General features: G+C 48.3%; 1 protein-coding gene across 1 annotated transcript; it reads left to right on the top strand.

The window, feature by feature from the left end:
- The first annotated feature begins 7,331 nt into the window (after positions 1 to 7,331).
- On the top strand, positions 7,332 to 11,673 carry GFRA4 (GDNF family receptor alpha 4). Its single transcript, XM_049869286.1, is given in 5 exon segments — positions 7,332 to 7,374; positions 9,300 to 9,834; positions 9,891 to 10,060; positions 10,827 to 10,909; positions 11,073 to 11,673. Coding segments are annotated over 5 exon segments (912 nt in total). The 3' UTR covers positions 11,154 to 11,673.
- Positions 11,674 to 19,699: the final 8,026 nt, after the last annotated feature.

Below are 19,699 nucleotides of genomic sequence, written 5' to 3'. Positions count from 1 at the left end.
ACGTAAAAGACCTATACAAAGAAAACCACAAAACACTACTGCAAGAAACCAAAAGAGACCTACGTAGCTAGAAGAATATACCATGCTCATGGATAGGTAGACTGAACATTGTGAAATGTCAATTCTACCCAAAGCAATCTACAAGTACAATGCAAACCCCATCCGAATATCAACAACATTCTTTAATGAGACAGAAAACTAATCATTAACTTTATATGGAAAGGAAAGAGGCCCTGGATAAATAAAGCATTATTGAAGAAGAAGAAGAACACAGTAGGAGGCCTCCACTACCCGACCTCACAACCTAATATACAGCTACAGTAGTCAAAATAGCCTGGAACTAGCACAAGGACAGACATATTGACCAATGGAACAATGGAACCAAGATCTAAATCCATCCACCTCCAATCACCTGATCTTCAACAAGGGCCCAAAGTGCATTAAATGGGGAAAAGACAGTCTTTTTAACAAATTGTTTTGGCAAAACTGGATGTCTGTCTGTAAAAAAATGAAACAGGACCCATACCTCACATCGTAAACAAGAACTAATTCAAAATGGATCAAAGACCTAAATATAAAACCCAAACCTATAAAGATCATAGAAGAAAAATAGGGCCAATGCTAGAGGCCCTAATACACAGCATAAATAGAATATAAACCATAACTAACAATACACAAACACCAGAAGATAAGCTAGATAACTGGGATCTTCTAAAAATTAAATGCTTATGCTCATCAAAAGACTTCACCAAAAGAGTTAAGAGAGAACATACAGACTGGGAAAATTTTGGGGCAATGACAAATCTGAAAAAGGTCTAATCTCTAAAATCTATCGGAAAATCCAACGCCTCTACAACAAAAAGACACATAATCCAATTAAAAACTAGGCAAAGGATATGAACAGATGCTTCACCAAAGAAGACATTCAAAGGTTAACAGACACATGAGGAAATGCTCACGATCACTAGCCATTAGAGAAATGCAAATCAAAACTACAGTGAGATACCATCTCATCCCGACATTATTGTCACTAATCAAAAAAGAAATAACAAATGTGTGAGAGGCTTCAGGGAGCTTGGAACTCTTACGTACTGCTGGTGGGAAGGCAAAATGGTACAACCATTTTGGGAAATGATATGGCACTTCCTTAAAAAGCTAGAAATAGAAATACCATACAATCCAGCAATTCCACTTTTAGGAATACATCTAGAGAAATAAGAGCTGTCACGCAATAGACATATGGACAACCAAGTTCATTGCAGCATTAGCCACAATAGCAAAAAGATGGAAACAATCTAAGTGCCCGTCAACAGATGAACGGATAAACAAACTAAGGTACATAAACACAATGGAATATTATGCAATGATAAAGGACAATGCTGAATCTGCAAAATATCTCACAAAATGGATGAATCTGGAGGGCATTATGCAGAGTGAAATAAGTCAATCACAAAAGGACAAATACTGTATGAGACCACTATTATAAAAACTCGTGAAAAGGTTTACACACAGAAAGAAACAACCTTCAATGGTTATAAGGGAGGGAGGGGTGAGGAAGGAAAAACACTAACTAGACAATAGCTAAGGGTAAGACAGTATTACCCTGAGGAAGCCAGCATAACTTGATCAAGGCAAAGTCATAGAAGCTTCTTAGACACATCCAAACTCCCAAAGGGATTGAGTTACTGGGCTGAGGGCTGGGGACCATGGTCTCGGGGAACATCTAGTTCAATTGGCATAACATAGTTTATAAGGAAAATATTCTACACTCTGCTTTGGTGAGTAGCATCTGGGGTCTTAAAACTTGTGAGTGGCCATCTAAGATATGTCTACTGGTCCCACCTGGTATGGAGCAAGGGTGAATGAAAAAACAACAACAACAACAAAAAAAAAAAAAACAAAGACACAAGGGAAAGATTAGTCCAAAGGACTAATGGACTGCCACTGCTACAGCCTCCACCAGAATGAGTCCAGCACAGCTAGATGGTGCCTGGCTACCACCACCGACTGCTCTTACAGGGCTCACAATAGAGGGTCCCAGAAAGAGCTGGAGAAAATTCAAACTCACAAAAAGGGACCAGGCTTACTGGTCTGAAGGAAATTAGAGAAACTCCAAGAGTATGGCCACTGGACACCCTTTTAACTCAGTACTGAAGTTACTCCTGAGATTCACCCTTAAGCCAAAGATTAGACAGGTCCATAAAACAAACAATAATACATGTAGCTCAACTATGTATACAAGACTAAATGGGTACACCAGCTCAGGGGCAAGGATGAGAAGGCAGGAGGGGACAAAAAAGCTGGATAAATGGAAATGGGGAACCCAAGGTCAAGAAGGGGAGAGTGTCGACACACCACAGGGTTGGCAACCAATGTCACAAAACAATTATGTGTATTAATTGTTTAATGAGAAACTAATTTGCTCTGTAAACCTTCACCTAAAGCCCAATTAAAAAAAAAGAACACAGGCAAAAAAAAAAAAAAAAGGGGGTGGGTAGCTTAGCTAAGGTCTTTGGGTGCCACAAGCCATTTGACATTGGCTTTTTTTTTTTATAAACACTGGCTATTACCTCCACGAGTCTGTGAGTTTGTCCTGCTGTGGGGGCTTGTGTGTTGCTGTGATGCTGGAAGCTATGCCACTGGTATTCAAATACCAGCAGGGTCACCCATGGAGGACAGGTTTCAGCTGAGCTTCTAGACTAAGACAGACTAGGAAGAAGGACCTGGCAGTCTACTTTCTGAAAAGAATTAGCTAGTGAAAACCTTATGAGTAGCAAAGGAACATTGTCCGATATACTGCTGGAAGATGAGCCTCTCAGGTTGAAAGGCACTCAAAAGATGACTGGGATAAAAGTTAATAAAAAAAAAAAGATGACTGGGGAAGAGCTGCCTCCTCAAAATAGAGTCAATCTTAATAACATGGATGGAGTCAAGCTTTCGGGACCTACATTTGCTGATGTGGTATGACTCAAAATGAGAAGAAACACGTGCAAACATCCATTAATAATCAGAACCTGGAACGCACGAAGTAGGAATGCAGAAAAATTGGAAATCGTCATGAATGAAATGCAACACACAAACATTGATATCCTAGGCATTACTGAACTGAAATGGACTGGTATTGGCCATTCTGAATTGGACAATCATATGGTCTACTATTCTGGGATTGACAACTCGATGAGGAATGGTGCTGCCTTCATGGTCAAAAAGAACATTTCAAGATCTATCCTGAAGTACAATGCTGTAGTGATAGGATAATATCCATACGCCTACAAGGAAGACCAGTTAATACGACTATTATTCGAATTCATGCACCAACCACTAAGCCCAAAGATGAAGAAACTGAAGATTTTTACCAACATCTGCAGTCTGAAATTGATCGAACATGCAATCAGGATGCATTGATAATTACTGGTGATTGGAATGTGAAAGTTGGAAAAAAAGGATTGGTAGTTAGAAAATAACGACAGCGGAGATTGTATGATAGAATTTTACAAGGCCAATGACTTCTTCACTGTAAATACCTTTTTTCAAAAACATAAATGGCAACTATACACATGGGCCTCAGCAGATGGAATACACCAGGAATCAAATCGATTACATCTGTGGAAAGAGACGATGGAAAAGGTCAATATCATCAGTCAGAATGAGGCCAGGGGCCGACTGCGGAACAGACAATCAATTACTCATATCCAATTTCAAGTTGAAGCTGAAGAAAATTAGATCAAGTTCATAAGAGCCAAAGTACAACTTTGAGTATATCCCACCTGAATTTAGAGATTATCTCAAGAACAGTTTTGACGCGTTGAACAGTAATGACTGAAAACCAGATGAGTTGTGGGGTGGACATCAAGGACATCATACATGAAGAAAGCAAGAGGTTATTAAAAAGACAGGAAAGTTCTCATAAGACCAGACTTAATGGCCTGACTGAGACTGGAAGGACCCCAGTGGTCATGGCCCCCAGACCTTCTGTTGCCCCAGGACAGAAAACATTCCCGAAGCCAACTCTTCAGACATGGATTGGACTGGACAATGGGTTGGAGAGGGATGCTGGTGAGGAGTGAGCTTCTTGGATCAGGTGGACACTTGAGACTATGTTGGCATCTTCTGCCTAGAGGGGAGATGAGAGGGTGGAGGGGGTTAGAAGCTGGTGAAAAGGGCACAAAAAGAGAGAGTGGAGGGAGAGAGCAGACTGTCTCATTAGGGGGAGAGTAATTGGGAGTGTGCAGCAAGGTGTATATGGGTTTTTGTGAGAGAGACTGACTTGATTTGTAAACTTTCACTTAAAGCACAATAGAAATTATTAAAAAAAAAAAAAAGACAGGAAAGAAAAGACCAAAATGGATGTCAGAAGAGACTCTGAAACTTGCTCTTGATCTTTGAATAGCTAAAGCAAATGGAAGAAATGGTGAAGTAGAAGAGCTGAACAGAAGATTTCAAAGGGAGGCTGGCTAAGACAAAGTAAAGTATTATAATGAAATGTGCAAAGACCAAGAGTTAGAAAAGCAAAGGAAAGAACATGCTCGGCATTTCTCAAGCTGAGAGAACTGAAGAAAAATTCAAGCCTCAAGTTCCAATATTGAAGAATTCTACAGGGAAAATATTAAATGATGCAGGAAGCATCAAAAAAAGATGGAAGGAATACACACAGTCACTATACCAAAAATAATTGGTGGATGTTCAACCATTTCAGGAAGTAGTATATGATCAGGAATTGATGGTACTGAAGGAAGAGGTCCAAGCTGCACGGAAGGCACTGGCAAAAAACAGCACCCCCCCCAAAAAAACATTGCCTTTGAGTCGATTCCGATTCATAGCGACCCCATAAGACAGAGCAGAACTGCCCCATAGGATTTCCAAGGAGTGGCCGGGTGGATTCCAACTGCTGACATTTTGGTTAGCAGCCCTAGCTCTTAATCACTTTGCCCCTGGGGCTCCAGGAATTGGCAAAAAAACAAGGCTCCAGGAATTGACGGAATACCAATTGAGATGTTTCAAAAAATGAAGGCACTGTTCACTCGTCTATGCTAAGAAATTTGGAAGACAGCTACCTGGCCAGTTGACTGGGAGGGATCCATATTTATGCCTATTCCAAAGAATGGTGATCCAACCGAATGCAGAAATTATCGAACAATATCATTAATATCAAGGCTCCAGGAATTGATGGAATACCAATTGAGACATTTCACCGAACAGATGCAGTGCTGGAAGTGCTCACTCATCTATGCCAAGAAATTTGGAAGACAGCTACCTGGCCAACCAACTAGAAGAAATCCGTATTTATGCCTATTCCAAAGAAAGGTGATCCAACTGAATGCAGGAATTATTGAATATTATTAATATCACACACAAGTCAAATTTGGCTGAGGATCATTCAAAAGTGGCTGCAACAGTATATCGACAGGGAACTGCTAGAAATTCAAGCCAGATTCAGAAGAGGATGTGAAACCAGGGATATCATTGCTGACGTCAGATGGATACTGGCTGAAAGCAGAGAATGCTAGAAAGATGTTTTTTTGTTTTAAAAAAAGATGTTTACCTGTGTTTTATTGACTATGCAAAAGTATTCGACTGTGTGGATCATAGCAAATTATGGATAACATTGTGAAGAATGGGAATTCTTGAACACTTAATTGTGCTCATGAGGAACCTGTACATAGACAAAGAGGCAGTCATTTGAGCAGAACAAGGGAACACTGCGTGATTTAAAGTCAGGAAGGTGTGCGGCAGGGTTGTATTCTTTCAGCACACTTATTCAATCTGTATGCTGAGCAAATAATCCAAGAAGCTAGACTATATGAAGAAGAACAAGGCATCAGGATTGGAAGGAGTCTCATTTACAACCTGCGTTATATAGATGACACAACCTTGCTTGCTGAAAGTGGACTTGAAGCAGTAAGTGATGAAGATCAAAGATCATAGCCTTCAGTATGGAGTACACTTTAACATAAGGAAAACAAAAATCCTAACAACTGGACCAATAAGCAATATCATGATACACGGAGAAAAGACTGAAGTTGTCAAGGATTTTATTTTACTTGGATCCACAATCAACGCCCAGGGAAGCAGCAGTCAAGAAAGCATTGCATTGGTAAATCTGCTGCAAAGGACCTCTTTAAAGTGTTGAAAATCAAAGATGTCACCCTGAAGACTAAGGTGCGCCTGACCGAAGCTATGGTATTTTCAACCACCTCATATGCATGCATGTGAAAGCTGGACAATAAATAAGGAAGACCAAAGAAGAATTGATGCCTTTGAATTACGCTGTTATCGAAGAATATTGTATATACCATGAACTGCCAAAAGAACAAACAAATCTGTCTTGGAAGAAGTACAGCCAGAATGTTCCTTAGAAGCAAGTATGGTGAGACTATGTCTCACATACTTTGGACAAGTTATCAGGAGGGACTAGTCCCTAGAGAAAGATATCATGCTTGGTAAAGTAGAGGGTCCTTGAGAAAGGGAAGACCCTCAATAAGACAGATTGACACAGTGGCTGCAATGATGGGCTCAAGCAGAACAATTGTGAGGATGGCGCAGGACCAGGTAGTGTTTCATTCTGTTGTACACAGGGTCGCTCTGATTTGGAACTGACTCAAGGCACCTAACAACAATATTGTGGCACCCAGTGGTGCCACAAAATAAAGGCCTGTGATCTGCTTCCACAAAGATTACAGCCATGAAAATGTTATAGAGTCAAGAAAACACTATGGAGCAGTTCTGCTCTGTTACACATGGGGTCTCCATGAGTCTGATTCTAGGCAATGAGCTTATTTTTGTTTTTGATAATTTAGTTAATAGGCACCAACATTAATTTCCTAGTTTTGATAACTGTACTATGGTTACGCAAAATGTTAACATAAAGGGACACTGGGAAAAAGGTATAAGGGGAACTCTGATATTTTTGAACTTTTCTGCAATTCTAAAATTTTTAAAAAGTCTAAAATTAAAAGTTAAGAAATAAAATTATTTTGAAAAGGAAAAGAACAAAGCAGTTTTGTTCTAAAAGTTGACGGTTTAGAATGGGAGAGACAAGGTCTGGTTAGGGGTGTGTGCATGTCCATCTGGGCTCATTCAGGCGCTGGCTCCCGTGGCTCCCGGATCTACAGCGAAGGTGCAGCCCCGGGTGGACCGGGGTGGGGAAAGGGCGCTGCAAAGGCTCCTCCTGCCTGAGTGCACTTGTCAGAGCAGACACCTGGGTTTCCACCGCGCTCCAGCGCGGGCGGTGCTGGGAAGGGGGCACCTGTCTGACTGGGGCTGTGCCTCCGGCAGTCCCCAGACGTCCAGCGAGGACAGGGCAGGAGCGAGCTGTGATCTCCGCCGTCGGCATGGCCCACTGCCTAGGACTCGTGCTGCTGCTGCTGCTGTTGGGTGAGCGCCTGCCTCCTCCCCCGGGCCCTTCTATTCCTGCTCGCCCCTCGGAACCGGTTGGAAGGGCAAGAGAGCGATTCCGGGGAAAAGCAGGAACGTGGCAGGAGGCAAGGATGTGTGTGACAGCGGCCTGTGTGAGGAGTGTGGGGACGCCTGGCATCCCCCTCTGGCCCCCTTCCCCGGCTGCGCGGTGCCCTACCCCACCTCCCCCTTGGGCCCTGCAGCAGGTACCCTTCCCAAGTCGTCATCTCTGCCCAGGAACGTCCCCCCCTCCCGCCCCGCTGCCCTCCCTCTCCTTGCTCTCCTACCCTTCCCACAGCCCCAGACCCCCTCCACAGCTTCGATCTTGGCACTCCCATGAGTCCCTGCCCCGCACCTTCAGTGTCTCCCTGTCTCGCACCTCCTGTTCCATCTGCTCTTTCCCCACCTGGGACATCGCACAGGGAAATGTCACTCTAGGGGTTGGGGTGGATGGAATGGAATCTGGCAAAGTCTAAGGCAGAGGAGATCTTCTGGCTGAGATGAGCTGTTTTGAGGATGGAGGTCAGGTAAGGGTGCTCCTGGTGGAGTGTGACAGGTAAATGCATGAGCAGGGAGAAGGGCTAAGTGTGCCTGTCCCTCTGTGGCCTCGAGGGGTGGCTGGCCCCCCTCTCCCCTCTACTCTCCCCACTTATGTACCCTCTGCACAATCTCAGCGTCTGCCAGTAATTCTGGCAGAGTGGTCAGCGCTGAAGCTACGGCAAAAATTATCACGACATCCCAGCCCATGGCCCAGGCAAGACATGGCTGTGCCAGGGAGATGCCCCACTCCCAGACCTGTGGTCGGAGACACCCCACCCCAATACATAGCTGAATGGGTGCAGAGCTAGGCTAGGTACCTTCGCTCAGAGTAGGGTGGCAGAAAAGGTTCTTGTCTGAGTGAGGTGCTCCCAGGGGTGGGGGTCCTGGGTTTGGTGACCAGGTCCTAGGGACAGACTCTGAAGTCCTGACCTCCTTTGACTGGCTGGACTTAGCCCTGGTCATGGCCTATCTCAACGGAGCTCACCCTCAGTCCCACCAGACCTTTGGTGTGTGACGTGGCCATGCCAGGCATCCTCTCTACCCTCAGAGGAGTGCCACCTATCATGGGGCCCGTGCCTTCCCCAGAACCACTGATGACTCCTCGGATTCTGTAGCTCAGGGCAGAGTCCTGTGGCCTGCCACCAGAGACTTCCCTCAGGCCTGAACGGGCCCTGCAATAGCCAGAGCCCTGGAGGCCGGGAGGAAGCCGGCTTCCAGATGGGGCAGGACAGGGTAGGTAAGGGGTTAGGGCCTCGAGAAGGAGCATCAGGAGGGACTGAGGAGAGGAGGCACAGGGGGCAGGAGAAAGCACACGAAAAGATCAGGGAGGTGGGAGAACCAGCAACCTATAGACCCACCCAAAGGGCCTGTGTAGGGGAGGAAGAGGGTGGGTCAGGCATCTCGGAGAGTCAAGAAGAGGAAGAGGACTAGGACCGGCCACTGTCCTTGACGCCTTTTCTGATTAGTTTCCATTAGCCAGGTCCCCAGAAGGCTGTTGGCCCGGTCAGGAAATGTCCGGGAGGGTGGGCGGACCCCTGAGGACCTTTCTGTGGCTGAGTGTGGCAGTTCTGGGGGTGCTGCCTGGTGAGAATGGGGCCTCAGCTTCTGGGGGAGGCCAGGTCCAGCCTCTGTGAGCCACATGCATCCTTGATATGTTGCAGTACGCTCGAAGCACGCCGCTGTCCATCCCGGAGGCAGAGGGCCTTAGTGCCAGGCCGCCACATCTTCGATCACACCCTGAGCCCTCTCCTCGGGTTTGAGCAACGCTCCCTCCGCGGAGGGCGTGGACGTGGGAGGGTGAAGCGTGCACGCGGGACGTCCAGGGCACTGCAGCCTGCCCGCTCCTCTCCACCTCCTCCCCGCAGGGTCGGCGAGCTCGGCTGGAGGGAACCGCTGCGTGGCCGCGGCCGAGGCGTGCACGGCGGATGCGCGGTGCCAGCGGCTGCGCACCGAGTACGTGGCGCAGTGCCTGGGCCGGGCCGCACCGGGGGACTGCCCTCGCGCCCGCTGCCGCCGCGCCCTGCGCCACTTCTTCGCCCGCGGACCGCCCGCGCTCACCCTCGCGCTGCTCTTCTGCCCCTGCGCGGGCCCCGCGTGCGCCGAGCGCCGCCGCCAGACCTTCGTGCCGGCCTGCGCCTTCTCCGGGCCGGGCCCGGCGCCGCCCTCCTGCCTCGCGCCGCTGGAGGCCTGCGAGCATAGCCGGGTCTGCAGGTGGGCTCGGGGCTGAGGCGGAGGTGCTGGGGGCCGGGGCGTGGCCGCCGCTCCGCTCACGGCTCCGCCCCACCCGCAGGCCCCGCCTCCGAGCCTTCCAGGCCTCCTGCGCGCCGGCCCCGGTGGTCCCCGACGGCTGCCCGCCAGAGCAGGCCCCCAGCTGCCGGCGTGCCTACGCAGGCCTCGTGGGTACGAGGGCGGGAGCCGGGCGTGGGTGGAGCTCTCCGGAGGACGCACCTGCCCAGGTGGGCTGGTGACCCCACCCTTGGGGTCCCCGCAGGTACCGCCGTTACTCCGAACTACGTGGACAACGCGAGCGCGCGTGTGGCACTCTGGTGCGACTGCGGAGCCAGCGGGAACCGGCATGAAGAGTGCGAAGCCTTCCGGGGGCTCTTTACGAGGAACCGCTGCTTGGGTGAGGGCCCCGGGTGGGGGGGCGCGGGAGTCGGGTTAGCGCTTACTGCCAGTTACCAAGTCTCCTGGCCCCGAGGGAGCCCATTGTAGCTGTAAGGAAACTGAGACTGTTTGTGGCAGCCGCGAAGGCCAACTCCCCCTTCCGCAGTCGCCCTGCCCCTCAGTGCGCGCCCGACCATCTCCGGAGACCAGGTCATAAACTCTAAGTAGAATCCTGGGGGTGTCAAGTCTGGTGCCCTGCGGGCGGGGAGCGAGGAGGGTGGGGTGGCGGGAACAGTTAAAACGTTTCTGAGGCCCTGGAACTGAACAGGGCGAGATCCCTACTTAGGCCACTTCTAAGGTGGTGCCAGCCCCTGAAGGGCCTCCTCCCCCGTCCCCCCCCATGATTCTGCCTTTAGGGGTTCTGGTTAGCTCAGTGGTTCGCTGCCAGGTCTGGGAGTTAGGAGGCCTGAGTTCAAGCAGCTGCTTTCTGGCAGTTAGCTAACTCCTGCAAGCCTTTTTGTGTCCGTCTTCAAAACGGAGAGGATGCTGACAGCCCTCCTCCCCTGTGAGGATGGAACTGCACAGCTTGTGAGGCACTCTAGCCCATCCATCTTTCTCATTTTATCATTCCTCTCCTTGGCCTTCTGTCCCAGAGCCAGTCCTCGTGGATGTCCTGTCTTCCCATCCTTTGTGCATGGGCATCCACATGGGCTGCCAGGGGTTTCTCAGTTGTCTCTTATGCTAGAAGTGCCCAATCAATCCCACCTGGACCCCTTTCTCTGTAGACAGAGCCATGCAGACCTTTGAGAGCTGGTGGCCCCCAGTTCTGCAGGACCCCCACCAGGACACTGAGCACAGTCTCATGCAGGTAGGTGCTGGGCAGGGACTCGGAGCTGGCAGCTCCTGCACTGCTGCCTTCCATACTCTTCCATGCCAGATGTGAAAATGTGACTGGCCTGGGTTGGCAGTGTAGCTGAGAGCAGAGCCAGGCTTCTCACCTCAAGCCCACAGGTCTGCTTCCTACCCTCAAGGTGTCCTCCGCAGACTGGCTTCTAGAGGGGAGCTTCCTGCTCTTCATACTCCCAACCCTGGCTCTCTGGACCCTACTCTGACAAGGACTACAGACAGCGGACAAGAGCAACAACCATCCCACCCTTCCTGGGGTCTCAGGGCCATGTCTGTGGCCTATAGCCTCACTGAAAATGGACCGGCTTACCTTCCACGCTGGCCCGGGTGTTTTGCCCTGCTGCCCTCTGCAGGTGTGGACACACCATGCTGCTGTCCCCTGGAGCTAGGGGCACAGGTTGGGGGCCTGACTGCAAAGCCCTGGCTTCCCTTTCAGTAGGTTGCTTGGTTGTAGGTCCGTTTCTTCACCAGCCTTAGGACAATTCAGGTCTTCCACAGGGTAGGGATGGAGGGGGTGCAGGGAGAGAGAGTCATTTTTGTATCTGAGGGCTTGTTGGGGCCTCAGATCGCCTACAGATGGCCAGAGATCATTTAGGAAATTTTATCCTGTCCATGAAATGCACCCCCACCCCCCGCCTCACACATTGTGCTGTTGGGTGCATGGCCATCTTCCCCATGGTTTAACCCAGCACCAGGAATGGCATACGCAGCTCAATAAATCCATGTGCACAGAAACTGACCTTGTTCTCATGTGGTCTGTGTCCTGGGAGCCCAGAGACCAGTCTGCGGCAGACATGTGGCCTCAAATGGCCTCAGAACCTCTCTGGTTCCAGCTCCTCACCTGCAGTTGAGGTTGGTGAACTGAATCAACTCTCAGGTCCTGGTGGCAGGGCTTTTCATTACTTCTTCTTCTTCGTTGCTGTTGAGTTGATTCCCCCTCATGGCAGCCTGGCAACCCTATCTGTGTAGAGTAGACTGCTCCATTGGGTTATCCAGGCCGTGACCTTTCGGAAGCACATTGCCAGAACTGTCTTCTGAGGAGCCTCTGAATGGGTTCAAACTGCCAGCTTTTCGGCTACTAATGGAGTGCTTAACTGTCTCCTGTACCCAGGGACTCCTTTAGTTGCTTACCCAGTGTCAATTCGTTCCTTCTCTGTTAGAGCTCATATTAAAAAAAAATAAAATAAAAAACATTTTCCAGCTTCCCTTGGAGCTACGGGTGGCCATGTGACACAATCCTGGCCAATGAGTGGAAGCCAAAGATGAGGCTTTAAGGAAAGCTCTTTAAATGGGAACATTCTTGCCTGGAACCTTCCCACATTCTTGCCTCAAGAATGGACAACGTTGAAAATGGAGCCACATGACATTGTGGAGCCACTGTGCCAGCCCAGGCCACTCTGTCTGGGCTCTTCATTAAAAAAAAAAAAAAATGAGAAAATTAATACCGCTAATTTATTTAAGCTAATTTCTCCCCAGGTTTCTGTTACTTGCAGCTAAACATAGGCTCTGATTGATACAATCCCACCCCTGGGATGGCCCTTTCAGCAATCTCGGCAAAGATACCTCTTTCTCCCAGCATTCAGGGACTGATCCCAGGCAGGATACTGGTGGGCCCAGCATGGGTTATGTGCCTCTTTCTGTGGCCTGGGGAGTGACATTAGCCCATCAGCATGACATGGAACGGAGAGGGACAGTTTTCCAGAGGAAAAAGAAGTGCTGGGCAGAGTAAATCTCCATAGTCTAACCCGTTTCCACTTCCTGGGGAAGACAGCATGTCCTCAACTACCTACATGAATGGATAACCTGTAAGTGGGTTGGGAGTGGGGAGGGGAAGTGAGTCTCACCTTGTCCTGGTCACCATGATTGAATAGGTGGCCCAAATGCAGAATTCAATACCTGCTAAATCATTTACCTTTGTGAGAAGGTGTATTAAACTCTTCCACTCCATTTTTGACTCAGATAGAGTAAAATACAGGCATTAAATAAATAAATAAATAAATAAATAAATAAATAAATAAATAATAGTTATCTGGAAATTATATATATATATATATATATATAGGCATATACCTTCCAAAAGATTGGGAAGGTAAAAGTAAACAAAGCCTATCTGAAAATAGCAAAATTGTTTCATGGTGGCTGGTTGTCTTCCTTCAGCACGTCTCACCAACTCACCCACCGAGTTTGACCAGATGGAGCCTCTTTAACATGAGGCAGTTTGCAAAGGAAAAGAGGCGTCCTTACTGCGTGCAGGTCCCAGTGGCCCCCAGTTGCCAGGCCCTCTGTTTTCTCCTGGTGAACATCCCCATCTGACAGCCTGAGCCTGTCAGGGGCACAGACACAGTGAGTTCTGGAGGGACAAGTTGAGGGAGAGACGAAGGGCTGAGGGCACCCAAAACCCAAGGTCTTGCTGCCCCCAGGGTCCACTGACCTTCCTATAGTTTTTTCAGCTAAGGTTGTTAGGAGTTTGGTTTCTGTCACTTTAAGAAGATCCTAGCTCATTTCCTGTTGCCATCAAGTCAATTCCAACTCATGGTGACCCATGTTATGTCCAAGTAGAACTGTGTTCCATAGGCTTTTCAATGGCTGATTTTTTTTGGATGTAGATCACCAGGCCTTTTTTCCTGAGGCACCTCTGGGTGGACTCAAACCTCCAACCTTTCTGTTAGCAGCGAGCATGTTAACAGTTTGCACCACCCAGGGGTGATAACCTGGCTCATACAGTGTTAAATCTGGCCAAATGCCTTGAGGCTGCATCCAGCTGTGGCCCCCACAACAAGGGATGGATCCTGCCTTGCCCCTCCACATTTGGTTTCGGCCTCCATGTCCTGCCAGGTTTCCTGGTTGCTGTCACTCTCTTGTACATACTCTGGGAAACTCTAGTCCTGACCCTGGGTTACATCCCTGTGATGAGGCCTCTGCTGCCTGTTGCCAACATTGAGTCCCCAGCGGGCAGGTGTCTGGGGTGGAGGTGAGGCAGAAAGACAGATGCTGGAAGCATCTATGGATTTATTGGTGGAAACTTAATGGCTCATAAATGTCCACCCTGGCTTGCAGCCTAATGTCTTGGTATAAGGTTGATGTGGAAACTGGCTCACCGCCCACCCTTCCTCCCACCTTCCGCAAGTGGGTTGAGCGGGGCCACACTCCAGAACGTGCTCATTTTTGCAGGAAGTGACATTTCCTGCAGGAAGTGACAGGCTGGTGAAATTTCCAGAATTAGGACAGGGGCTGCACAGGCTTCGGGAGAGGGTCCCCCAGCAGACAGGAGCTTGGTGGTGAGCCTTGCATGCTTATGAAAGGAGGCCTAGACAGGGCCCTGCCTTGCTGGCTGCAGGCCTGGGAAGGCCTGGGCTGAAGGATGTCTTGGGAAGCGGCTCTGCCAGGAAAATATCACCCCAAACCCAAAGGAGCCTCCAGTCTGAGTCAGAAGATACAGAGAGAAAAATTAAGATGAGTACACACACATGAAAATAAAATCCACACAACAACTCAGAAATTGAGTCTTCAAGGAACCTGGATCACGCAAATGAGGAGGAAAGTCCAAGAGAGGGTGCAGAGGGCCCCTGCAGCCAGATCCTATCCGGCCCTCCCTCTCCAGCACGCTTCAAACATTCATCGAAGTTGTCTGGTCTTATGTCCTTTCTTGTGTTGGAGACACTGGATGGAAGGGAACTCTTGCCATGCATTTCATATACAGCTAGTACCACAGGGCTGCAGTGCTCAGACATGACCCGTACAGGTGTGTGGGGCTGAGGACTCGGGAGTGCCACTGCCGCTGGTTGTCACCAATTTTCCAAAATGGCGACCAGCTCTTGGTAAATTTTTGAAAAAGGAAAAAAAAGTTGTTTCCCTTGATTTGCATAGCAGTTGCATTTCTGAAAAACTCTATGTTAAACTGGCTCTCAAAATACTTTGCGTTGATAATAGATTGGAGGCTAAAATAATTAGAAACAGATTTTTCACCTGCACAAACGTGCAGCAACATGTCTGAAAACCATGTGGGACGCAGGTCAGTTCCTCGCTGGGCAGGGCAGTCCTACACATCACAGGATGTCTACCTTCAGGCTTCACCCACTTATCACACCCCTTCGTCATCACTAACCAGTTGCTGTAGAGTGGATTCCAACTCATGGCAACCCCCTGTGTGTCAAAGTAGAACTGTGCTCCATAAGGTTTTCCATGGCTGATTTTTTTGGAGATTTCCAGGCCTTTCTTCCAGGGTGCCTCTGGGTGGACTCAAACTGCCAAACCTTTGGGTTTGCACCACCTGGGGACTCCCCCTCATCCTTGCAATAGTCAGAATTGCCCCATGTATTCCCAAAATGTCCCCTAGGGGGCAGTACTATGGCTGATTAGAACCATTTTGCCCTACATGATCCAGCCATACCCTCAACTCCTACCACTTCCGCTGTAGCTTACTTTGCTCCAGCCACGCTGGCTGTCTTGCTATTGCTCAAACACACCAGGTGTGCCGGCACCTGCTGTTCCCCAAACATCCATATGCCTGTTCCCTCACTTCATTCAGCTCTCTGCTCAGCTGTCACCTTATCAGAATAGCTTTCCCCAACCGTGCTACGTAAAGTAGCAATCTCCCCAGCACCTTCTACCTCCCAACTGTACTTTTATTTTTCTTCATAGAACTTATCCTGACATTTTATTATCTGTCTCCCCCACTAGATTGAAAGCTCCATGAGGACAGGGATGTTAATTTTGTTCACTACTAAATCCCTGGTCCCTACACAATGCCTAGCACTGTTGTGTTCAATAAAATTTGTTGACTAGGTGAATAAATCTAGAGGGATAATAATTAACTCACTCAGACAGGGTAATAAAAGATATCTAATTCCATTACCTTTGATCTGTAACACTCTGTTATACATCCAGGGACCCCAGCTCCTCTAATCCTGTGGCATTAGCGTCTTCGACATGAGCCTATGAGGTTGATAGAGAGGGTGGAGAAGACACATGCATTCTAAACTGCCTCCACAAGGAAGTGACATGCCATAGGTGAAGATTGGCTACATGGCTCCACCCAGATGCCGTGGGCCTGGGCAATAGAGTTGAAGCTGTGGACTTAGGAAGAGGAAGCTGGTGTGGAAAGCATCTAGTTGGTTTCTGGCACAGCTGGCTCTTCTGGTCACCAAAACCCCTTTTGCTCTTTTTTCCCCCACATGGAACACATGTACTTTATCCCAGGGGGACAGTATAGTGTCCCATCCAGTCCCTGCATCTAGCTCAAAGTTCAGACCTGGAAGCGATATGCAGTCTCCCTCAGGTGGCTCTCTGAAGTTCTACAGTAAATGCTGAATTAATAAGACAGTTTATCTGTCTTACCCAACCCCAACATGCCCACCTAACAGTGTGGAGACCAGGGCAGGACACCCCAACAAACTTTGCCGTACAGGAAGGTCGAGGATGGCAGGCATACAGCAATCACCAGTCTACAGCAAATTTGAAATCCTGCTGGGCCCGGCCTTGAGGTGGGGAAGTTCCTTGATCGGGCACAATTCTGCTCTCTGGGCCACATCTGAAGTGGCACTAGGTTGTATGCTCTCCCTGGACACAGCTTTGACAAGCATCTTCCTGCCCAAAGGTGGTTTTAAGGTTTCCTCAATAGTCACAGGGTTTTTTTGTTTGTTTGTTTTTTAAGGCCAGGCTCATGGTTTCTCTGGCAACATAATTCCCAGAAAACCTTACTACACTTTTTACTTATTTCCTTCGAGGCAGGCCTAATATCAGTAACTGCACTCTTATCGCTTTCCTGGACACAGTTCTGCTTTATTTACTTCCTCATCTGTATGCCTGTCCCTCAAGGTGGTGGCCTTGAGGTTACCAGGCTCAATTTTCACCCCAAGGCCCAGTCACTGTGTGCAGCTAAGTCTCACTGTCTTTGTTGTTCACCAGCTTTTTAAAATCCCACCTTGTCTTAGTCACCTACTGCTTCCATAGCAAAGAAATACCACAAGTGGGTGGCCTTAAAGAACAGAAATGTATTGTCTCACAGTTTTGGAGGCTGGAAGTCCAAAGTAGGGCATTGGCTCTAGGGGAGGGTCCTTCCTTGGCAGTAGCCCTGGGTGTTCCTTGGCTGTATGGGTCCTCACACGGTCTCCTCCCTGTATGTGTGCCTGTGTCTGTTCTGCTCTTTTTATAAGACACCGTGTTTGGTTTGGTTCTACCCCACTAGGAGCCCTGGTGGTGTAGTGGTTAAAAGCTCGGCTGCTAACCAAAAAGTTGGCAGTTCAAATCCACCAGGTGCTCCCTGGAAACCCTACGGGGCAGTTCTACTCTGTCCTTTAGGGTCACTATCAGTTGGAATCGACTTGATGGCAACGGGTCAGGTTTATTTTGGTTTTTGGTCTACTCCACTATGACCTTATTAACATAATAAAAGAAACCCCCTCTCTCCAAACAGGGTCATATCTACAGGGACAGGGGCTAGAACTTCTGCATAACTTTTTGGGGGACACAATTCAATCCATAACACACTTGTTACTGTTTGGAGACTAGAAGCAGTTGATTTTTCCAATACTCCAAGGCTCTGGATTTGGGGATTCTCCATTCCTTTTTCCTTCTGCTTGTAAACTGGCAAATTCTTTGTTTCCTTTTATTGCACTTTAGATGAAAGTTTACAGAACTAGCTTCTCATGAAACTGTTAGTACAAGTATTGTTTTACGACGTTGGTTAACAAACCGCATGACATGTCAATACTCTCTTCTCGACCTTAGGTTCCCCAGTACCAGCTTTCCTGTCCCCTCCTGCCTTCTAGTCCTTGCCCCCGGGCTGGTGTGCCCTTTAATGTCTGTCTTAGTCATCTAGTGATGCTATAACAGAAATACCACAAGTGGACGGCTTTAACAAAGAGAAATTTATTTTCTCACAGCCTAGTAGACTGGAAGTCCAAATTCAGGGTGCCAGTTCCAGGGGAAGGCTTTCTCTATCAGCTCTGAAGGAAGGTCCTTGTCATCAACCTTTTTCTGGACTAGGAGCTTCTTGGAATAGGAGCCCCAGGTCCAAAGGACACGCTCTGCTCCTAGTGCTGCCCCCTTGGTGGTATGAGCCCCCCACCCCCAATTCCTTTTCATCTCTTGTAAGATAAACGGTGGTGCGGGCCACACCCCAGGGAAATTCCCTACATTGGATCAGGGATGTGAGCTTAGTAAGGGTGTTACAATTCCACCCTAATCCTCTTTAACATCACAAAACAGAGGACAATCACACAATACTGGAAGTCATGGCCCAACCAAGTTGATACGTATTTTTGTGGACACAATTCAATCCATGACAGTCTCATTTTGTTTTATGGGCCTGTCTAATCTTTGGATGAGGCGTGACCCTCAGGAATGACTTCATTACTGAGCTAAAAGTGTGTCCTGGGGTCATATTCTAGGAGTTAATTCTTTCTTGAATGGCAACTCTTTCTTGTGATGCTTTGCCAAAAGCAGCCAATAGCAATCAACACAAACCATATTCTGCTTTGGTCAGACCTCTTCCCCCAGAGGCAAACATTCAGTAGATAACTTGCTTTCCAAGTCATCAGGCACAACCACCTTACCAGATGTTTTGCCCTCACCTGACATGCATCTCTAGCTGTTCAGCCTCCTGCAGCTGCTTTCTGACTCTAGACCACTAAGCCAATCCCATGTATTTTAGGTTTTAGATACAGTGGCATTGTACTTTAAGGTACCAGCTTGTGTATTAGTAAGAAAAGCTCACTGTTGTTACCACTGCCCACATCTCAGCAGATCAGTAGAGTAAGTTTTGTTTCAGTGATGCAAAGACCACCATGGCTCTTGCTGGTCAGGTGGTTTTCCACCAAGTGACTCAGGGATCCACGTCCCTCCAACATCCTCACCATGTGGCCTCCAGGGAGTGTGCCACGTGGGAGCATTTTATGTGCCAAGCTTGGAATTGGCATACGTCAGTTCTTCCAACATTTCATTGGTCACAGCCCAGTTTATGGCCCCAATCTTAACTGTAAGGGGGCTGGGAAATGTTGAGCCCAACAGCAAAATAGATGTTTGGTGAACACACAGCACTGTCCCTGCCACAATACTAAGAGGACCAGGTTTTATTCTGTCAGAAATGATTGATGGCTCCACTGCCCTCCCTAGAACAGGTTCCAGCCACCATCTTTTCCCTCCCTCACGCAGACCTGAGCTCTGGTGAGCAGGCCTCCTCCAGGTTTCCAGCCTTTCCCCTGGCCCTGACCCTTGTCCACTCTCCCCTGTATGACTGACTGGCCCTTGTATTTCCTCTTCTTTCAACAAGAAGCACTCTCAGCTCCCACTATGCTGCCCTCGCCCTTCTGCATTCTGTAGTGTGCACCAGGACACTGCAGTGCACTATTCTGACCCCATTCTGAGGGCAGAAACCACATAAAGTGATGCTGGGCCTGCAGAAGGCTCACGAAGAAGGCTCAGTGAATGGAAATGACTTAATCAAACATTCAAAACCAAGGACAATGCTGTGTTATAGATCAAACAATGTTCCCCCAAAATATGTGTTGTAAATCCTAACCCCTACACCTGTAGTTATAATCCCATTGGGAAATGGGTTTTCTTTGTTGTGTTAATGAGATAGTATAATGTGTGTCTTAAGTCAATCTCTTTTGAGGTATAAAAGAGATTAAACAAGCAAGCAAAGCCCAGTTGGGGGAAGACAGGTGCCACACCAGATGATGATCACCAAGGAACCAAGGAACAAGGACCTTCCCCAGAGTCGACAGAGAGAGAAAGCCTTCCCCTAGAG

This window comes from Elephas maximus, chromosome 25 (assembly GCF_024166365.1).
Source record: "Elephas maximus indicus isolate mEleMax1 chromosome 25, mEleMax1 primary haplotype, whole genome shotgun sequence".
In the NCBI taxonomy this organism is placed as follows: domain Eukaryota; kingdom Metazoa; phylum Chordata; class Mammalia; order Proboscidea; family Elephantidae; genus Elephas; species Elephas maximus.
Note: the sequence above shows the minus strand (reverse complement) of the source record. Positions and strands in the feature narration are given on the sequence as shown.